This window comes from Kryptolebias marmoratus, linkage group LG2, assembly GCF_001649575.2.
Source record: "Kryptolebias marmoratus isolate JLee-2015 linkage group LG2, ASM164957v2, whole genome shotgun sequence".
Taxonomy (NCBI): Eukaryota; Metazoa; Chordata; class Actinopteri; order Cyprinodontiformes; family Rivulidae; genus Kryptolebias; species Kryptolebias marmoratus.
In genome coordinates this window covers 9,836,865-9,854,727 of record NC_051431.1, presented here as the reverse complement: position 1 = coordinate 9,854,727, position 17,863 = coordinate 9,836,865, and the positions used below count along the sequence as shown (strand labels likewise).

At 36.7% G+C, this 17,863-nt stretch overlaps 3 protein-coding genes across 3 annotated transcripts; all 3 read right to left on the bottom strand.

The window, feature by feature from the left end:
- Positions 1 to 288: 288 nt before the first annotated feature.
- Positions 289 to 3,852, bottom strand: LOC108251352 (extracellular calcium-sensing receptor-like). The gene is made up of 7 exons (XM_037979791.1): positions 3,577 to 3,852; positions 3,180 to 3,469; positions 2,580 to 2,875; positions 1,991 to 2,196; positions 1,660 to 1,881; positions 1,437 to 1,560; positions 289 to 1,306 (listed from the first exon to the last, which is right to left on the bottom strand). The coding sequence occupies exons 1-7, from the start codon at positions 3,835 to 3,837 to the stop codon at positions 402 to 404; spliced, it is 2,304 nt and encodes a 767-aa protein (XP_037835719.1). The 5' UTR covers positions 3,838 to 3,852; the 3' UTR covers positions 289 to 401.
- A 2,573-nt stretch (positions 3,853 to 6,425) lies between these two features.
- On the bottom strand, positions 6,426 to 10,270 carry LOC119617716 (extracellular calcium-sensing receptor-like). The gene is made up of 9 exons (XM_037979788.1): positions 10,091 to 10,270; positions 9,505 to 9,799; positions 9,097 to 9,386; positions 8,452 to 8,755; position 8,307; positions 7,954 to 8,159; positions 7,628 to 7,849; positions 7,405 to 7,528; positions 6,426 to 7,324 (listed from the first exon to the last, which is right to left on the bottom strand). The coding sequence occupies exons 1-9, from the start codon at positions 10,195 to 10,197 to the stop codon at positions 6,426 to 6,428; spliced, it is 2,448 nt and encodes an 815-aa protein (XP_037835716.1). The 5' UTR covers positions 10,198 to 10,270.
- Positions 10,271 to 10,927: 657 nt separating this feature from the next.
- Positions 10,928 to 15,345, bottom strand: LOC108251350 (extracellular calcium-sensing receptor-like). The gene is made up of 8 exons (XM_017441609.3): positions 15,194 to 15,345; positions 14,412 to 14,706; positions 14,016 to 14,305; positions 13,088 to 13,383; positions 12,513 to 12,718; positions 12,186 to 12,407; positions 11,961 to 12,084; positions 10,928 to 11,881 (listed from the first exon to the last, which is right to left on the bottom strand). Exons 1-8 carry the CDS (start codon positions 15,343 to 15,345, stop codon positions 10,983 to 10,985), a joined length of 2,484 nt encoding a protein of 827 aa, XP_017297098.2. The 3' UTR covers positions 10,928 to 10,982.
- Positions 15,346 to 17,863: the final 2,518 nt, after the last annotated feature.

Genomic DNA, 17,863 nt, shown 5'->3' with positions numbered 1-17,863 from the left:
GATTTATATTTTACTTAAAAATGTATGTAAAAATGTAAAAAATGTCGTACAAAATTTAAAACATCTTTGTGTATAGCCTCAATAAACTTACTCAATTTAAATTGATTTTACATTTGCCGTTTGCTTAGCTGTCATTATTGAATTAAATATTGTGAATGGAATCAAAGTAATTGGTTAAAGAAAAAAGCTGTGCTTTAAACTTTATTCCTTTTATTTCTTAGTTAATTAAAAGTTATCCTTAAAAACACAAAAAAATAGAAGTATATTATAGAATGCACACATTTAAAGAATTCCTACATATATATTGAAAAACTATATTAAAAACAAACTTCATTATATGTGAGTAATGTAAGCAATATTAAAGTGTAATGTTTTCAGCTAGTTTTTGAACCTCTGACATTTCACAATGAATTTTTGTTCATTAAATATTTCTTGGAGTTCTTCTCTGGATTAAATAATATGATGAAACACTTTGGAGCAAATATACACAGAATCAGTCCAAAACTGGAGGCCAGAATGGCAAATATCTCCACAGCCACAGTAAATTTTCCAGGAGAGCTGACATACGCTGGGATGAAGGTGATCCACACTGCACAGAATATCAGCATGCTGAAGGTTATCATCTTGGCCTCATTAAAATTATCAGGTAGTTTCCGAGCTAGAACAGCTAACACAAAACAAAAAACAGCCAGCAGCCCAATGTACCCGAGCACAGCCCAGAACCCAACAGCAGAGCCTAATGCACATTCCAGGATGATCTTCTCCTTGTATGTGGTCAGATTTTTCATTGGAAAGGGAGGGCTGAGAACCAACCAAACAGTACAGATTAAAACTTGAATAAATGTGAAAAACACAACAGTCATTCTTTGTTGGGGAGGCCCAAACCATTTCATGACATTACTACCTGGAAGTGTAGCTTTAAAGGCCATTAAAACCACTACAGTTTTCCCAAGAACACAGGAGATACAGAGAACAAAGATAATACCAAACGCTGTGTGCCGCAGCATGCAGGACCATTCAGAGGGAGCTCCGATGAATGTTAATGAACATAAGAAACACAGAGTCAGAGAAAAGAGAAGCAGGAAGCTCAGCTCAGAATTGTTTGCTCTGACAATTGGAGTTGTTCTGTGATGAAAGAAAATAACAGCTGTTATGATGGCCAGACAGGCCCCAATAACAGAGAATGTAGCCAGGATGATTGCCAGGACTTCATCAAAGGAAAGAAACTCAACAGGTTTGGGGAAACAAGCATTTCTTTCTGCATTAGGCCATAATTCACTTGGACATTGGAAGCAACCAGGAGAATCTGAAAATATTATTCATAAAAGAGATATTAGCACTCATGTGATAAATTATATAAACTGATTACAAAAGTCTAAGAAGAATGTAATACAAGCAATGCAATGATGCATGCAAAACAAAACACATGACGTAACCTGTTGTATTACTGATTTCTCCTTCAGGACATGGTATACAATCATAGCAGCAGATGGGTTTTCCTTTCTGCAACACTTTACGAGTTCCTGGAGGACAACTCTCAGAGCAGAGTGAAACTGGTACCTGTCATAGAGACAGATGAAAACAGATTTTTTTTTTTTGCTTGCATAAAGCAGATTATTTAGTGTTTATTTACAAAATCTTTGTCATCAGGCTTTTTACTTGTGTTCTGCCCTCCACCCAAGTTATGTTCTTGTTTATGCGAAACTCTTGGCCTTTTGGCAGTGATGCATCATAGTATCCTACTGTTACCAGCTCAATTACTCCACTCTCACTCTTCTGATAGTTGGCTAGCTCATAAAAAGCTACAGGATCACCATTTGCATCAAATGACACAGGATAACCATTTTGAGAAAAATTTACTTTTTTCAGTTCAGATAAAACCTGCAGAAGAATAAAATAAAATAAAATAATGTCAACAATTGCTTGTTAAAAATAACTTTAAGCCTATGCGACCACAAAATGAATTTATTGGCTTTTTATTTGAACTGACCTTTTTGGACTCTAGTCTGAAGTGTTTGTCACATTGAGTGGTGAGATTTGTTTCATGACACACTGCGTTATGAATGGCATGAGCTATTGCATAAACAGCCTTGTACACCATGTTAGTCATTCTTAACTGGGATATCTTAGTGTACGAGTTCTTGAGAGTTTTTAGGTCTTCAGTTCCATCACACACTCCCCTGTTTGAATTGACTCCTGAGGACACGGAAAGACAGAAGCAGAATGTTTTTTATCTTCTAGAGATAAATTGTACTAGTATTTTTTATTTCATGTACAGAAAGCGGTATGTTTAGACATTACACTAAGCACATGATTTGAAATGATATAATGATCTGATTTTAGTGCTATATTATATTTTCTTTTGGGTTCAAACCCAAATCAGAGACTTGAAGGATTTTTCAGAAAGGCAGCAACTTTCAGTAATGTTTTTGTGCAGTTGTTGATAGCATTAGATATCAGGTCAAAAACAGATAATGACAATTGTAATTGCAGTTACTATATAATCAACAGACGAAAACAACATAAGTTGTATTTTTGAAAAATCTATTTTAAAAAAAAAACATAACAGATTCTCTCACTTTCTGTCAGTGTGCAGTTGAATGCATCCTCCCAGAACTCAGTAAGGATGGAGGAGTCAGCTACTTTACTGGGAGAGAGATCCAACAGAAAGTCTCTCAGCCCTGGGATGTCAGATTGCTGAATGGCAACTCCAATGGCTCCTGCACAGAAACTGAAACTTGTGAAGTATGAGTCAGTTATCCAGCCTTCACTTCCTATCCACTGACGAGGTGGCAGAGGCTCCCGAGCCAGCTCCTTCAACAGGATCCTCATATCTGAAGTATCTGCAAATGCTACAACAACTATAGCTGTTGACCTGGAGAGACAATAAAAGCAACGCTATACTAACCAAAACTAGATATTTAACATACATATTTCATGTAGGCTTTAATGAAGAAAACACAAAAACCTGTAACTGCTGAATGTTAAGTTTTTACCATGATTTTAGTTCTAATTTTTATAAAATAAAACACGTTTACAAGATCTTTGCTTAAATATTGAAATATTGTTTATTCTGATTTAAGTCTAAAAAGTTTTTAAATTTATTCTTTTTTTTCATTTTGTTTTTCCACCTTTACACCAAAAAAACCCCAAACAAGCAAAGTCAGTGAATTAGATACCTGCGGATAACATCAGCCACTCTTTGAATCTTTCTCTGTGGGTCGGCCTGAGAAACGGATTCAGAGTACTCCACACAGATCCCCTCTCTTTTTGCTGCAGCAAGAAAAGACGCCATGCCGTAATTCCCATAATCTGAGTCTGAGCGGATAGCACCGATCCAAGTCCAGCCAAAGTGTTTCACCATCTTAGCCAGAGCATCAGCTTGGAACTGATCACTGGGAATTGTTCTGAAAAAACTTGGAAACTGCTGCTTATCTGACAGGCAGGCACAAGAAGCAGAGTGGCTCACCTTAAAGCGAAAAAAAAGATCAAGTAGCTTTATTAGTAAAAGAACAAAGCTTTCAAATCAGCAGGTACATTTTACAATTTATTTTGCAACAAAATCACATAATTTACTTGTGGAATTTGTAAGGATCCAATGATGCGTGCCATGCTGATGGATGGCGATGATCCGGACTCACCAACAACAGCCCTTACCATACCAGATTGGGAACAATTGCTCCCTCTGTAAAACACAGGGTCCTGACCATTTGATAGTTGAAATGCCACATGCAAAGCAACGAGCACTGAAGCACATGAGTCATAGATCTGATATCCAAGTTTGATGCCCGGCAGCAGCTCTGTGCTGTTGTTTATCTCCTCAATGGCAAAGATCATGGTGCGAGAGACATGCAGTTGTGGGGCAAGAAGGCTGCACAGAATCAATCAGTTGAGAGCTGACATTATGACAACAACAAAAAACTAAGACAAATGAGCAAATGAAGCCATTAAACAAATGCACATAAAGACAAGAAAGTTTACAGTTGACACAATGACTTATCTGATGTCGCAATAATTTTTTTTTCTGAAATAATAAACTAAAATTGCCTTAATAATAATATTTTGATTTAAAAGTAAACCAAAACATTTTTAACATTTACAAATTATTCATGAATATTTAAACAGAAATTATCTATGTTTTAGTGTTTGCAGTTTTAAACACAAAATATGAACTTATTCAAATAAATTAAACATTGTTTTACATATTTTCTTCATCTTACTAACCTCCCTGTGCATCTTAAAGGCTCAGGCTTGGTGGTGTAGTTATTAGTCACTGTGAGCAGTTTGTAGTGAATGGTAAAAACACCTCCAATAACAAAATCTCCATACACTGAGAAGACAGGTACACAAGGGGTAATCCAGAGGGTGCAATTATTCGATGTAGTTTCCGTGCTAACTACAGCACCAGACAGAGCCTGTATAGGTTTAATGTTTTGTTTCAGGCCATCCAGAAACCCACCCAGGACAACAGCTGAAATCAGCTCCACCAAACTCACTGCTGTTCTCAGGCTTGTAAAAGCAGTCCTGCTCTCCATTCCTTGATAATCTGTATTTGGGTGTGTGTTTGTTCTAATATATATACCTTCTGTTGATGATCATCAGAATGATGACGTCCTCACACATTGATCATTCATTGGCTTTTAATGAATCATCATTTAAGGTTAAGTCATTAGTTTCTCTGCTATTGATAAAATGTAACACAGTAGATCTGTTAAATGTTTGGGTAGATTGAGCTCATCTGCCATGGTCAGAAGTCCCTCTATGCTGGGGTGGGCATCTTTTTTTTTTAATTGGCCTGTTACATTCTGCAGGGCAGTCAAGGGGTATGAGGGTGTGTGGTGTAACAATAAATGACATGGGAATAAAGAGACATAATCCAGGAGGGCATAAGGAAATGCAGAGGGAAACCTGGGAGTCGAAGGAAGAACCTAAAAGGAAAACGGGGAGGTTAATCTTCTACCATGATAAGGTAGTGATTCATGGAGGAAAATGTTGGATGAATGAGATTCCTCACCAACATAATGAACTATTTTCATAACACTTTCTTCCACTTTGTAAATAAGCAGGCCCCTTTTTCTGGTTGCAGTTTCATCAACTAGGAAATCACTGTATAGCTTCCATTAAAGCTGCAAAACATGAAATTTTGTTTCTCAAACCATAAAGTGTCTTAACAACCCTAAGAACTTCTGGCAATCCATTAAATCTCTTTCTGGCAACATCCACTCATCAGAACAGCCACCACAATTCTTTGTTGACTCTATTCCTGTGTCAAGTAAGCCTGAGATGCTTAATTGTATTAACAGACACTTTGTTGCCTCCTGTTCCTCATTGGATACAGTTTTTAATGGTAAATCACCTACATCTCCTCCCGTAAGTTAAACCTCAGACACTCATACCTTCTCACATTTCCATGTCTTTGTCAGTAAGGTTACTAAAGTGTTTAAGGGTCTAGATCCTTTTAAAGTCTGCAGACCCTGATGAACTTTCTTCTTACTTCTTATGTCTGGTTGTGCAAATTAAAGACAATATAATTGATGAAGTTAATCAAACCACTCTCCCTTTTCAGTTCCTTCAGAGTCAAGAGCAGAACAAATCCTCATTGATTTAGAACAAACAAAATACTTGTTTTGTCTTTTACCTCACCTATGATAGTCTCAAAGCTGAATGGACAGACATTGGCTGCCATCACTCTTCAGACAGAACCCATCAATTTCCTAATCTTGAGTAATTATCATAAAAAGGGCTAGTTTTTCATATTTTCCCTTCTCACTTACCATTAATCCTGGGATCAATGAGCATGATATTTAATAAACTGGATAGAAAGAAAGATAAAAAACTAAAACAACTTTTGTCTTTCTAATTGTTTACATTCAGCGTTGCTAGAAATCTTATATATTTAATGTAAACAAAGAACATTCACAAAAATACTTGTGGAATACTTCTACGGAATAGAAGTCCATCTGTTTTTGTCTTTGAACGTTTTTTTATTTACCCTGTCCTGGATGACTGAGAATCTACACAAACATAATGAAATGAAAACATGAACAAATATGTAATGTGTTTTTGACCTTGGACTTTATTTTATTTATTATGCAGATTATTTTCAAAATTATCAAAGAAACCACAAACAAATTAGGATAACATTAGAATTACTTGACAGACCATATATCCAAACAGTCTATCCTAAATTCAGCAAAGAATGAGAGTTACAAAACATTCCCAAAAACATCTGAGTTATAAATCCAATATTACAGTGTAATGTATTCATCAAATTTTCAAGCCTGTTACAATTTCCATTTAATTTTTGTTCATTAAAAATTTCTTGGAGTTCTTTTCTGGCTGAAATATTATGATGAAACACTTTGGAGCAAATATACACAGTATCAGTCCAAAACTGGAGGCCAGGATGGCAAATATNTTTCCATTTAATTTTTGTTCATTAAAAATTTCTTGGAGTTCTTTTCTGGCTGAAATATTATGATGAAACACTTTGGAGCAAATATACACAGTATCAGTCCAAAACTGGAGGCCAGGATGGCAAATATTTCCACAGCTACAGTAAATTTTCCAGGAGAGCTGACATATGCTGGGATGAAGGTGATCCACACTGCACAGAATATCAGCATGCTGAAGGTTATCAGCTTGGCTTCATTAAAATTATCAGGTAGTTTCCGAGCCAGAACAGCTAACACAAAACAAAAAACAGCCAGCAGGCCAATGTACCCGAGCACAGCCCAGAACCCAACAGCAGAGCCTAATGCACATTCCAGGATGATCTTCTCCTTGTATGTGGTCAGATTTTTCACTGGAAAAGGAGGGCTGAGAACCAACCAAACAGTACAAATTAAAACTTGAAAAAATGTAAGAAACATTACAGTCATTCTTTGTTGGGGAGGCCCAAACCATTTCATGGCATTACTACTTGGAAGTGTAGCTTTAAAGGCCATTAAAACCACTACAGTTTTCCCAAGAACACAGGAGATACAGAGAACAAAGGTGATACCAAACGCTGTGTGCCGCAGCATGCAGGACCACTCAGATGGAGCTCCGATGAATGTTAATGAACATAAGAAACACAAAGACAGAGAGAAGAGCAGCAGGAAGCTCAGCTCAGAGTTGTTTGCTCTGACAATTGGAGTTGTTCTGTGATGAAAGAAAATAACAGCTGTTATGATGGCCAGACAGGCTCCAATAACAGAGAATGCAGCCAGGATGATTGCCAGGACTTCATCAAAGGAAAGAAACTCAACAGGTTTGGAGAAACAAGCATCTCTTTCAGCATTAGGCCAGAATTCACTGGGACATGGGAAGCAATCAGGAGAATCTAAAAATTGATATCAGAAAGAACTGTTAGTGTTCAGAAATTGAAGGAGGCAAATATGCATATTAAACCTTCAATGTTACCTGTCATATTACTGATCTCTCCTTCAGGACATGGTATACAATCATAGCAGCAGATGGGTTTTCCTTTCTGCAACACTTTACGAGTTCCTGGAGGACAACTCTCAGTGCACACTGACACTGGTACCTGTCATAGACAAAAATAAATATAAATTTTATTGTTTTGTTTTTGTAAGGATTTGTAAGCATTTTGTGTTAATATTGTCATTGTTATCAGGCTTTGTACTTTCGTGCCACCCTCCACCCAAGTTATGTTCCTGTTGATCTGAAACTCCTGGCCTTTTGGCAGTGATGCATCATAGTATCCAACTGTTACCACTTCAATAACTCCACTCTCACTCTTCTGCCAGTTGACCAGCTCATAAAAAGCTACAGGATCCCCATTCACATCAAATGACACAGGATAACCATTTTGAGAAAAGTTGACTTTTTTTAGGTCAGATAACACCTGAGGAAAATTTAAAAAGTTGAGGTAACAATTTCTAGAATAAAACAAGTTATAAGACTTTGTGACGGACAAAAAAATTTATGGTTTTGTTTTTTTAAACTTACGTTTTTGGACTCCAATCTGAAGTGTTTGTCACACTGAGTGGTGAGATTTGTTTCCTGACACACTGTATTATGAATGGCATGAGCTATTGCATAAACAGCCTTGTACACCATGTTAGTAATTCTTAACTCAGAAATTTCTGTGTATGAGTTTTTGAGCATGTTCATGTTTTCAGTTCCATCACACACTCTCCTGTCTGAATTAGCTCCTAAAAGAGAGGTAGAATATTTACTCCAATCATATTAAACTACTGAAACATCTCTGATTTGATCTATGGAGAACTACAGATTTACAAGTATCTATAAACAGACAACAGAGAGTTTAAATTAATAAAATGATCTGATAATAGTGTCACCCTGAAGTTTCAATAAAACATTTCAGAAATGAAGGGAAATTCCAATGTCTTTGTGTACTTGTTATTAGGCCAAAATAGCAGGTCAATAAATATGTAATGGTACAGTTGTTAGGGACTATCTTGGTGGAATAAAAACTCATAAAACCTTCTCACTTTCTGTCAGTGTGCAGTTGAATGCCTCCTCCCAGAACTCAGTAAGGACTGAGGAGTCAGCTACTTTACTGGGAGAGAGATCCAACAGAAAGTCTCTCAGCCCTGGGATGAGAAATTGTTGAATGGCAACTCCAATGGCCCCTGTACAAAAACTGAAACTCATCAACTGTGGGTCAGTTATCCAGCCTTCACTTCCTATCCACTGACGAGGTGGTGAAGGCTCACGAGCCAGCTCCTGTAACAGGAGTCTCACTTCTGTAGTATCCATAAATGCCACAACAACCAGTGCTGTTGACCTGGAGAGACAACAAACAGCTTTGACTCATACCACCCAGTTCCAGATTTTTGACATACATATTTTGTTTATATCCTAATGAAGAAAATCATACACAATTTTAACTACTGAATACTGAGAACTTTTCACGTGACTAATAATCCTGAACAAACATGTTAAAAATGCTTTTTTTCTTTTATAATGAATTAATAATAATAATAATACATTTTATTTTTAAGCGCATTTCTAGACGCCCAAGGAGACTTAACAAAGGTAAAACCAATACAATAAAAGACTACAACAAAAACAACAAATAATAAATAGAAAAAGTTCTTTAGTCTGAGTTACAACAAATGACTTAACCTGCGGATAACATCAGCTACTCTCTGGATCTTGCTATGTGGGTCGGTCCAACCGAAGGCTTCAGAGTACTCCACACAGATCCCCTCTCTCTGTGCTGCATCAAGAAAAGATGCCATGCCATAATTTCCATAATCTGAGTCTGAGCGAACAGCACCGATCCAAGTCCAGCCAAAGTGTTTCACCAGCTTGGCCAGAGCATCAGCTTGGAACTGATCACTGGGAATTGTTCTGAAAAAGCTTGGAAATTGCTTCTTATCTGACAGGCAGGCACAGGACGCAGAGTGGCTCACCTAAACCAGGAAGAATGAAGAAAGAAAGTAGCTTTAATAGTAAAAAAAGAAGAAGAAAGAAATCAACTTAGCAGGTGGAGTTCAAGATTTTAGTTTGTAAGAAATTCAGATTATTTACTTGAGGAATAAGAAAGGAACCAATGATTCGTGATATGCTGATGGATGGTGTTGATCCAGATTCTCCAACAACAGCCATCACAACACCAGATTGGGAACAATTGCTGCCTTTGTAAAACACTGGGTCCTGACCATTTGATAGTTGAAATGCTACATGCACAGCTACAGGCACTGAAGCACACGAGTCATAGATCTGATATCCAAGTTTGATGCCCGGCAGCAGCTCTGTGCTGTTGTTTATCTCCTCTATTGCAAAGATCATGGTGCGAGAGAAATGCAGTTGTGGGACAAGAAGGCTGCACAGAATCAATCAGTTAATAACAATTTTTTAAATCAAAAGTGAAACAAAAAATCAGTCCTAAATTTAGAAAACTGTGCAAAATAACAATAAAAGTTTAAATATAAACTATTTTAACATTTCCTGTTATAAACACAAAATAAGTACATAATGCCTGAAATTTATCTAACTATAAATATTATAAAAATACAACTTTTTCTCATTATCACAGAAATATTTGCAGCTAATCATACCATTTCTGTTAAAAATATTTTATAATTCTTTTCTAAATTTTCTAATTCTTACTAACCTCCCTGTGCATTTCAGAGGCTCAGGCTTGGTGGTGTATTGATAAATCACAGTGTAAATTTTGTAGTGTAAGGAGAAAACACCTCCAATAACAAAGTCACCATCCATTGAGAATGCTGATAAGCGATGAGTACTCTGAAGGGTGCATTTAATTGATGAATCCTCAGTACTGACACCAGCCCCAGTCACAGCCTCTGTAGACTCAGTCCCCTGTTTCAGACCATCCAGAGACCCACCAAGGACAACAACTAACATCAGCTCTATCAAACTCACTGCTATTCGCAGGCCAATAAAGACAGATATGATCGCCATTCTTCTTCTGTTTGTATTTGAGTCTAAGTGTGTATTTCCTGGTTTATGTACCTCCTATAGGTCAGGTGATCCTGTGATTGTTTATTATGTATTTAAATGATATGATCATCATTTCTAGTTATATTATCCTGGCTGCATTCTCTGTTATGTCTTTTTTGCTTTTCTCATCGGGTAAAAATGATCCTTAAAGTATCAGAGTTCATCTTTTCCTTTTTTATTGTACATGCATACATACAAATACACACACTTAAGTAGTCTATGTATATATTATTTAAACTATTAGAAACTATTAACTAACAGTGGGCAGGCAGTACTGTGAGTGACAGTGGCTATAAAACGTCTATACAAGCCTGTTAAAATGTTATATTTTTGTGATATAAAAACGTGAAACCACAATCCGTCGTTTCAAAATGTTTTTCACCTTTACTGTGGCATATATCTTGTTGAACTCAACTGAAAAAGAAAAAAAATATTGTTTGAAATATAAATTAAATAGAAATAAAAAAAATAATTCTGGGAAAGCTCAACTATACTGCAGTTATCATGATTTCAACTATATTTTTAAACCTGACAATTTACAGTTAATTTTTGTTCATTAAAAATTTCTTGGTGTTTTTCTCTGGCTGAAACAGTATGATGAAACACTTTGGAGCAAAAATACACAGGATCAGTCCAAAACTGGAGGCCAGAATGGCAAATATCTCCACAGCCACAGTAAATTTTCCAGGAGAGCTGACATATGCTGGAATAAAGGTGAGCCACACTGCACAGAATATCAGCATGCTGAAGGTTATCAGCTTGGCTTCATTAAAATTATCAGGTAGTTTCCGAGCTAGAACAGCTAACACAAAGCAAAAACCAGCCAGCAGGCCAATGTACCCGAGCACAGCCCAGAACCCAACAGCAGAGCCTAATGCACATTCCAGGATGATCTTCTCCTTGTATGTGGTCAGATTTTTAATTGGAAAGGGAGGGCTGAGAACCAACCAAACAGTACAGATTAAAATTTGAATGACTGTGAGAGACACAACAGTCATCCTCTGTTGTGGAGGCCCAAACCATTTCATGACATTACTACCTGGAAGTGTGGCTTTAAAGGCCATTAAAACCACTATTGTTTTTCCAAGAACACAGGAGATACAGAGAACAAAGGTGATGCCAAAAGCTGTGTGCCGCAGCATGCAGGACCATTCAGAGGGAGCTCCAATGAAAGTTAATGAACATAAGAAACACAGAGTCAGCGAGAAGAGCAGCAGGAAGCTCAGCTCAGAGTTGTTTGCTCTGACAATTGGAGTTGTTCTGTGATGAAAGAAAATAACTGCTGTTACGATGGCCAGACAGGCCCCAATAACAGAGAATGCAGCCAGGATGATTGCCAGGACTTCATCAAAGGACAGAAACTCAACAGGTTTGGGGAAACAATCATTTCTTTCTGCATTAGGCCAGAATTCTCTGAGACATGGGAAGCAATCAGGAGAATCTAAAAACATAAACCAGAAAGAGCTGTTAGCACTCAAATATTGAGTGATGCAAACTTGCATAAAAACATTTAATATAACCTGTTGCATTACTGATTTCTCCTTCAGGACATGGTATACAATCGTAGCAACAGATGGGTTTTCCTTTCTGCAACACTTTACGGGTTCCTGGAGGACAGCTTTTAGTGCACACTGACACTGGTACCTGTCATAGAGACACAGATAAACTTACACAGATTTATTCATTTATTTTTGGATTGTTTTGTTTTTGTGGTTTGCGAAAATCTTTGACATTAGTCTTTGTACTTGTGTTTCACCCTCCATCCAGGTTAGGTTCTTGTTGATTTGAAACTCCTGTCCTTGTGGCAGTGATGCATCATAGTATCCCACTGTTACCACTTCAATAACTTCACTCTCACTCTTCTGCCAGTTCACCAGCTCATAAAAAGCTACAGGATCTCCATTTGCATCAAATGACACTGTATATCCATTAAGGGAAAATTTTACTTTTTTTAGTTCAGATAAAACCTGAATAAAATGTAGGAAAATTGTAAGAAAACCAAGACTATTTCAAGTAATCGTATATAAATTTGTGACCAACAAAAGCTTTGTTGGCTTTTTATTTCAACTTACCTGTTTAGACTCTATTTGGATGTTTTTGTCACATTGAGTGGTGAGATTTGTCTCCTCACACACTGCATTGTGAATGGCATGAGCTATTGCATAAACAGCCTTGTACACCAAGTTAGGCATTCTTAACCGAGATATGTCAGTGTACGGGTTTTTGAGAGTTTTTAGGTCTTCAGTTCCATCACACACTCTCCTCTCTGAATCGAGTCCTGAAGACATGTAAAGACAAAGGCAGAATGTTTATTCTGTCAAAACTGAATTGCAAAAATATTTCTGATTTTATGTACAGAAAGCTGTAGGTTGACATATAATACGATACAAACTATTCTAATTGTTAAACTAATCTGATATTATAGTCACATTGGGGTTGAACCCAAACTGAGGCTTGAATAATATTTTAAGAAATTCAGGAAATCTTAATGATATCTTTGTGCAGGTATCGTTAGGATGATATTAGGTCATTAAATGACATTAAATTAAATTTGTATTACTTAGTTGCCAGATCATCATGAAATCAAAAGAACATAATATACTATTTAGGGGTGGGTAAAAAAAACAACTCATAAAAACATTCTCACTTTTTGTCAGTGTGCAGTTAAATGCATCCTCCCAGAACTCAGTAAGGACTGAGGAGTCAGCTACTTCATTGGGAGACAGATCCAGCAAGAAGTCTTTCAACCCTGGGACAACAAAGTGTTGAAGAGCAACTCCAATGGTCCCTTCACAGAAACTGAAGCTCATCAAGTGTGGATCATTTACCCAGCCCTCACTTCCTATCCACTGACGAAGTGGTGGAGGCTCGCGAGCCAGCTCCTCTAACAGGACCCTCATATCTCCGGAGTCTGTAAATGCCACAACAACTGTTGCTGTTGACCTGGAGAGACAATGACAATGTTGATTAACCTATACTAGGGTGGCACATAGGCACAGTGCTTTGAGCTGTTGCCTCCCAGCAAGAAGGTTGCAGATCGCTTCTGGCCTTTCTGGTTGGAGTTTGTATGTTCTCCCTGTGCTCACATGAGTTTACTCCGGGTACATGGGTATCCTCCCACAAACCAAAAACTAACTGTTAGGTTAACTGGTAACTCTAAAATTGTCCCTAGCTGAGTGAAATTGTAAATGGTTGTTTGTCTCAATTGTCTCTATGTGGCTCTGTGATGGACTTGCAGCCTGTCCTTGATGTATCCTGTCTCTGGCACAGTAATGGCTGGAGATAGGCACCAGCTTCCCGTAAACCATAAAGGAGAAGTGGGTAAAGAAATGGTTGGATGGATGGATGGATAATCTATAAATATAGTTTTGTTATACATATTAAATGTATACCATATTGAAGAAAACATAAACTTTTACCAAAGGAATGTTGTGAAACTCTTATTTCTATATTTTCTATTTAATTTATTATTATGGATTTAATAGAAATTACTTTTAGTTGTTGTTCATTAGCTTACATAAACATTCACAAAATCACATTAACAAAGAATCAAGCAAAATAAATCAAGTAGAAACCTGCGGATAACATCAGCTATTCTCTGAATCTTGCCAAGTGAGTCAGATCGATAGAAGGCTTCAGAGTACTCCACACAGATCCCCTCTCTTTGCGCTGCAGCAAGAAAAGTTGCCATGCCGTTATTTCCATAATCTGAGTCAGAACGAACAGCACCGATCCAAGTCCAGCCAAAGTGTTTCACCAGCTTGGCCAGCATGTCAGCTTGGAACTGATCACTGGGAATTGTTCTGAAAAAAGTTGGAAACTGCTGCTTATCTGACAGGCAGGCACAGGAGGCAGCGTGACTCACCTAAAGAGAGGAAAAATGCAAAGTTGTTTAACAGTAAAAAAACATAACTTTTATTAGAAGGGTTTTTATCAACAGTTTTAATTTCCAATGAATTCAGATATTTTACTTGAGGAATAAGAAGAGAACTCAAGATGCGTGACATGCTGATGGATGGCGTTGACCCAGACTCTCCAACAACAGCCATCATTGCACCAGATTGGGAACAATTGCTGTCTTTGTAAAACACAGGGTCCAGGCCATTTGATAATTGAAATGATTCAAGTATGGCCACAGGTACTGAAGCACACGAGTCATAGATCTGATATCCAAGTTTGATGCCCGGCAGCAGATCGGTGCTGTTGTTTATCTCCTCAAGTGCATAGATTATTGTGCGAGAATAATGCAGTTGGTGGGAAAGAAGGCTGCACAGAATCCATGAGTTGAAAGATATTTAGATATAAATAGTGGAATAACAAAAAATAAAAGCTGAAACACAAATGAGCTAATAAGCAAATACACACATACATGCACACACAAAAACAGGAAAGTTAATAGTTAGGACAATGAATGCCACATGCAGCAATTACTTTACGAAAATAGTTTGCCTTCAATACAAAATAAAATTAAAATAAATTAAATATCAGTCTAAAAACCAACCACATTTTAGTTAACAGAACAATATTGATTAAAGATCAAATCTAAAAACATTTGGGTTTTGCATTTCCTATGATAAATTTAAAATCGGAACATAATGCCTGGCATTTATCTAACTAAATATGTTTCATTAAACAACATAAAATTGTTTTTTTTTTTTTCATCCCATCATCACAGCAAACTTTGCAGCAAATCCAATCATTTCTGTTCAAATAGGTCTAACATATTTTTACATAACATCTACCTCTTACTAACCTCCCTGTGCATCTTAGAGGCTCAGGCTTTGTGGTGTAGTTATTAATCACTGTGTGCTGTTTGTAGTGAATTGAGAAAACACCTCCAATAACAAAGTCGCCATCCACTGAGAATGCAGGTAACCGAGGGGTACCCTGCAGGGTACATTTCATTGATGAAGCCTCAGTGCTAACTACAGTACCAGTCACAGCCTCTATAGACTCAATCCCCTGTTTTAGGCCATCTAGAGACCCACCATAGACAACAACTAACATCAGCTCCAACAAACTCACTGCTGCTCTCAGACCAATAAAAACAGATCTAATCTCCATTCCTATATCGTCTGTATTTGAGTGTAACGTGTATTTGTTGGTTTATGTACCTCCTACAGGTCAGGTGATCATGCATCAGAAACAGGACACACTCAACTTGTGATTGTTATTGTCTGCCACCAAAGGTGAAGGCAGAGTGGTAATGGTTTTGTCCATGTTTATGTGTGCATGTTTGCCTGTATTGTTAGCAAAATTTGAATGAATCAGTGAAAAAATGTTACTGAAACTTTCAGAAATTATTCACTGGGTTGACATCTACAACTGATTAACTTTGTAGTTAACCTGATTCAAGATAGCAGTCACAGCAAAGCAATTTTATCAGACACAAATATGGATATAACGCAATTAGTTTTATAAATATTGATGCTAAATTTGATGTGTTAGTAACTGAGAGTGATCCCCATCCTACACTACGAGCACTAACTGCTTTAACAACATCTGTGTTTAAAATGTTACTATTAACTATAGGAATAAACTCTATTGCAGCCAACTGTATTCAAAAAATAATAGCTATAATTCAGCCAGTTTTACAAATATTCAGCTAAAAATTGATGTGGTAGCTGAGCATTTTTTCCAATACATACTTTGCACAACATCTTTTCTGAAGTCTTTGGCAACAATTGTTGGAGTCAGCCCTGTTTGTCTGTTAGAAAGATATCTTATTACCAACTGGAGAGATTTCAATGACACTCTGAAATTAAATACTGACTGTACATTTACAACACCTTAACTTTTGAAGTCAACCCAATTCAAAATGACTGCTAATTCACAACACATATTTCTAGCACTAACAGAATATGAAAGATCACAAGACATAATGCAATTATGCATGTGATTGTGCTTGACCAAAACAGCTATACCTTTGTCATTATTTAAACTCTAAACATTTAAAAAGCATTTGCATATTTGCATAACACCATTTTTGTGTGGATGGCCCCTCAGACAAAGACCAACACTCCAATAAGGGTGCTGCCATAACAGAATAAATCAACTTTAACAAAACAAGAACTGACAAAATACTGAACTCAACATACAACTTGACAGAAAATAGAATAAAAAAAGATCTTGCAAAGAACAAAGGAAACTGAATTGATGAAATACTGAAGATAAACATGTATACTGAGGGACTAATAAACAAGGTGCAAAGCCGGTGAGCTCATTAAAAACAAAGATTTGATTTGCATGGGAAAGCAGAAGCCAAAACTTATATGTAGAACCACAGCAAGAAACCAACCAAAGAAGCAAAACTTTGGAAACAGGAACTTGACTTGGTGAAAACTCTATGGAGGTAACAGTGGTGGAAAAGATCTGAACTGGGTTTATGGTGGCAATATCCCGGGAAGGGCTTGTGGGAGCAGTGGCAGAGATGGGGCAGTGTGGGTGTCAGCAGCTGTGCTGAGGTCAGACTTGAGGCTGTATAAAAAGAAATTAGGATTCCCAAACTTAATCCTACTTGTTAAATGCCCAAATAGTGAGTTAGGTCATTTTTTTATTACTTTCCCCAAAGTCAGTAGTTTACATATATTAAAATTACTATGCCTTTAAACAGTTTGGGAAAGCTCAGATGATGTCATGGCTTTGGAAGCTTTTGACTGAATAGTTCACAATATTATGCAACATCATCTCTGACACCAGACCAGAGCCGCCATTTAGCTGACTAAAGGATACCCCTATTCAATCTAATGATGACTTAGATTTTACCAAAATAAGTTTTTAAATTGAAAACGTTTCATAGATTTCCAAATTTATTGATTAGGCATCAATTTTCTATATGAACTTTGTTTAAATTTGAATTAAGATGTTACTGATTTTAAAAATGGCATCAAACTTATGTGAACTCAAAAATTAGGCAATATAGTTTTAATTTTTGACTTTATTTTGTTTCATGTGTTAAATACAGTAGAAATTGTCAATAACAACACAAAGTTAGGATACCATTGTCAGAGTTACATCACATAATGCATACATTTAAATAATTAATTCTAAATATAACATTGAACAAAAATTCAGAATTACAGAACATACCTTAATAAATGTTAGTAGTTTAATCTATTTTGATCATTTAATGTTTCCATCTAGCTTGCAAACTTTTGACAATTTAAAACTAGTTTTTGTTCATTAAATATTTCTTGGTGTTCTTTTCTGGCTGCAATAAAATGATAAAACATTTTGGGGCAAATATACACAGGATCAGTCCAAAACTGGAGGCCAGAATGGCAAATATCTCCACAGCTACAGTAAATTTTCCAGGAGAGCTGACATATGCTGGGATGAAGGTGATCCACACTGCACAGAATATCAGCATGCTGAAGGTTATCAGCTTGGCTTCATTAAAATTATCAGGTAGTTTTCGAGCTAG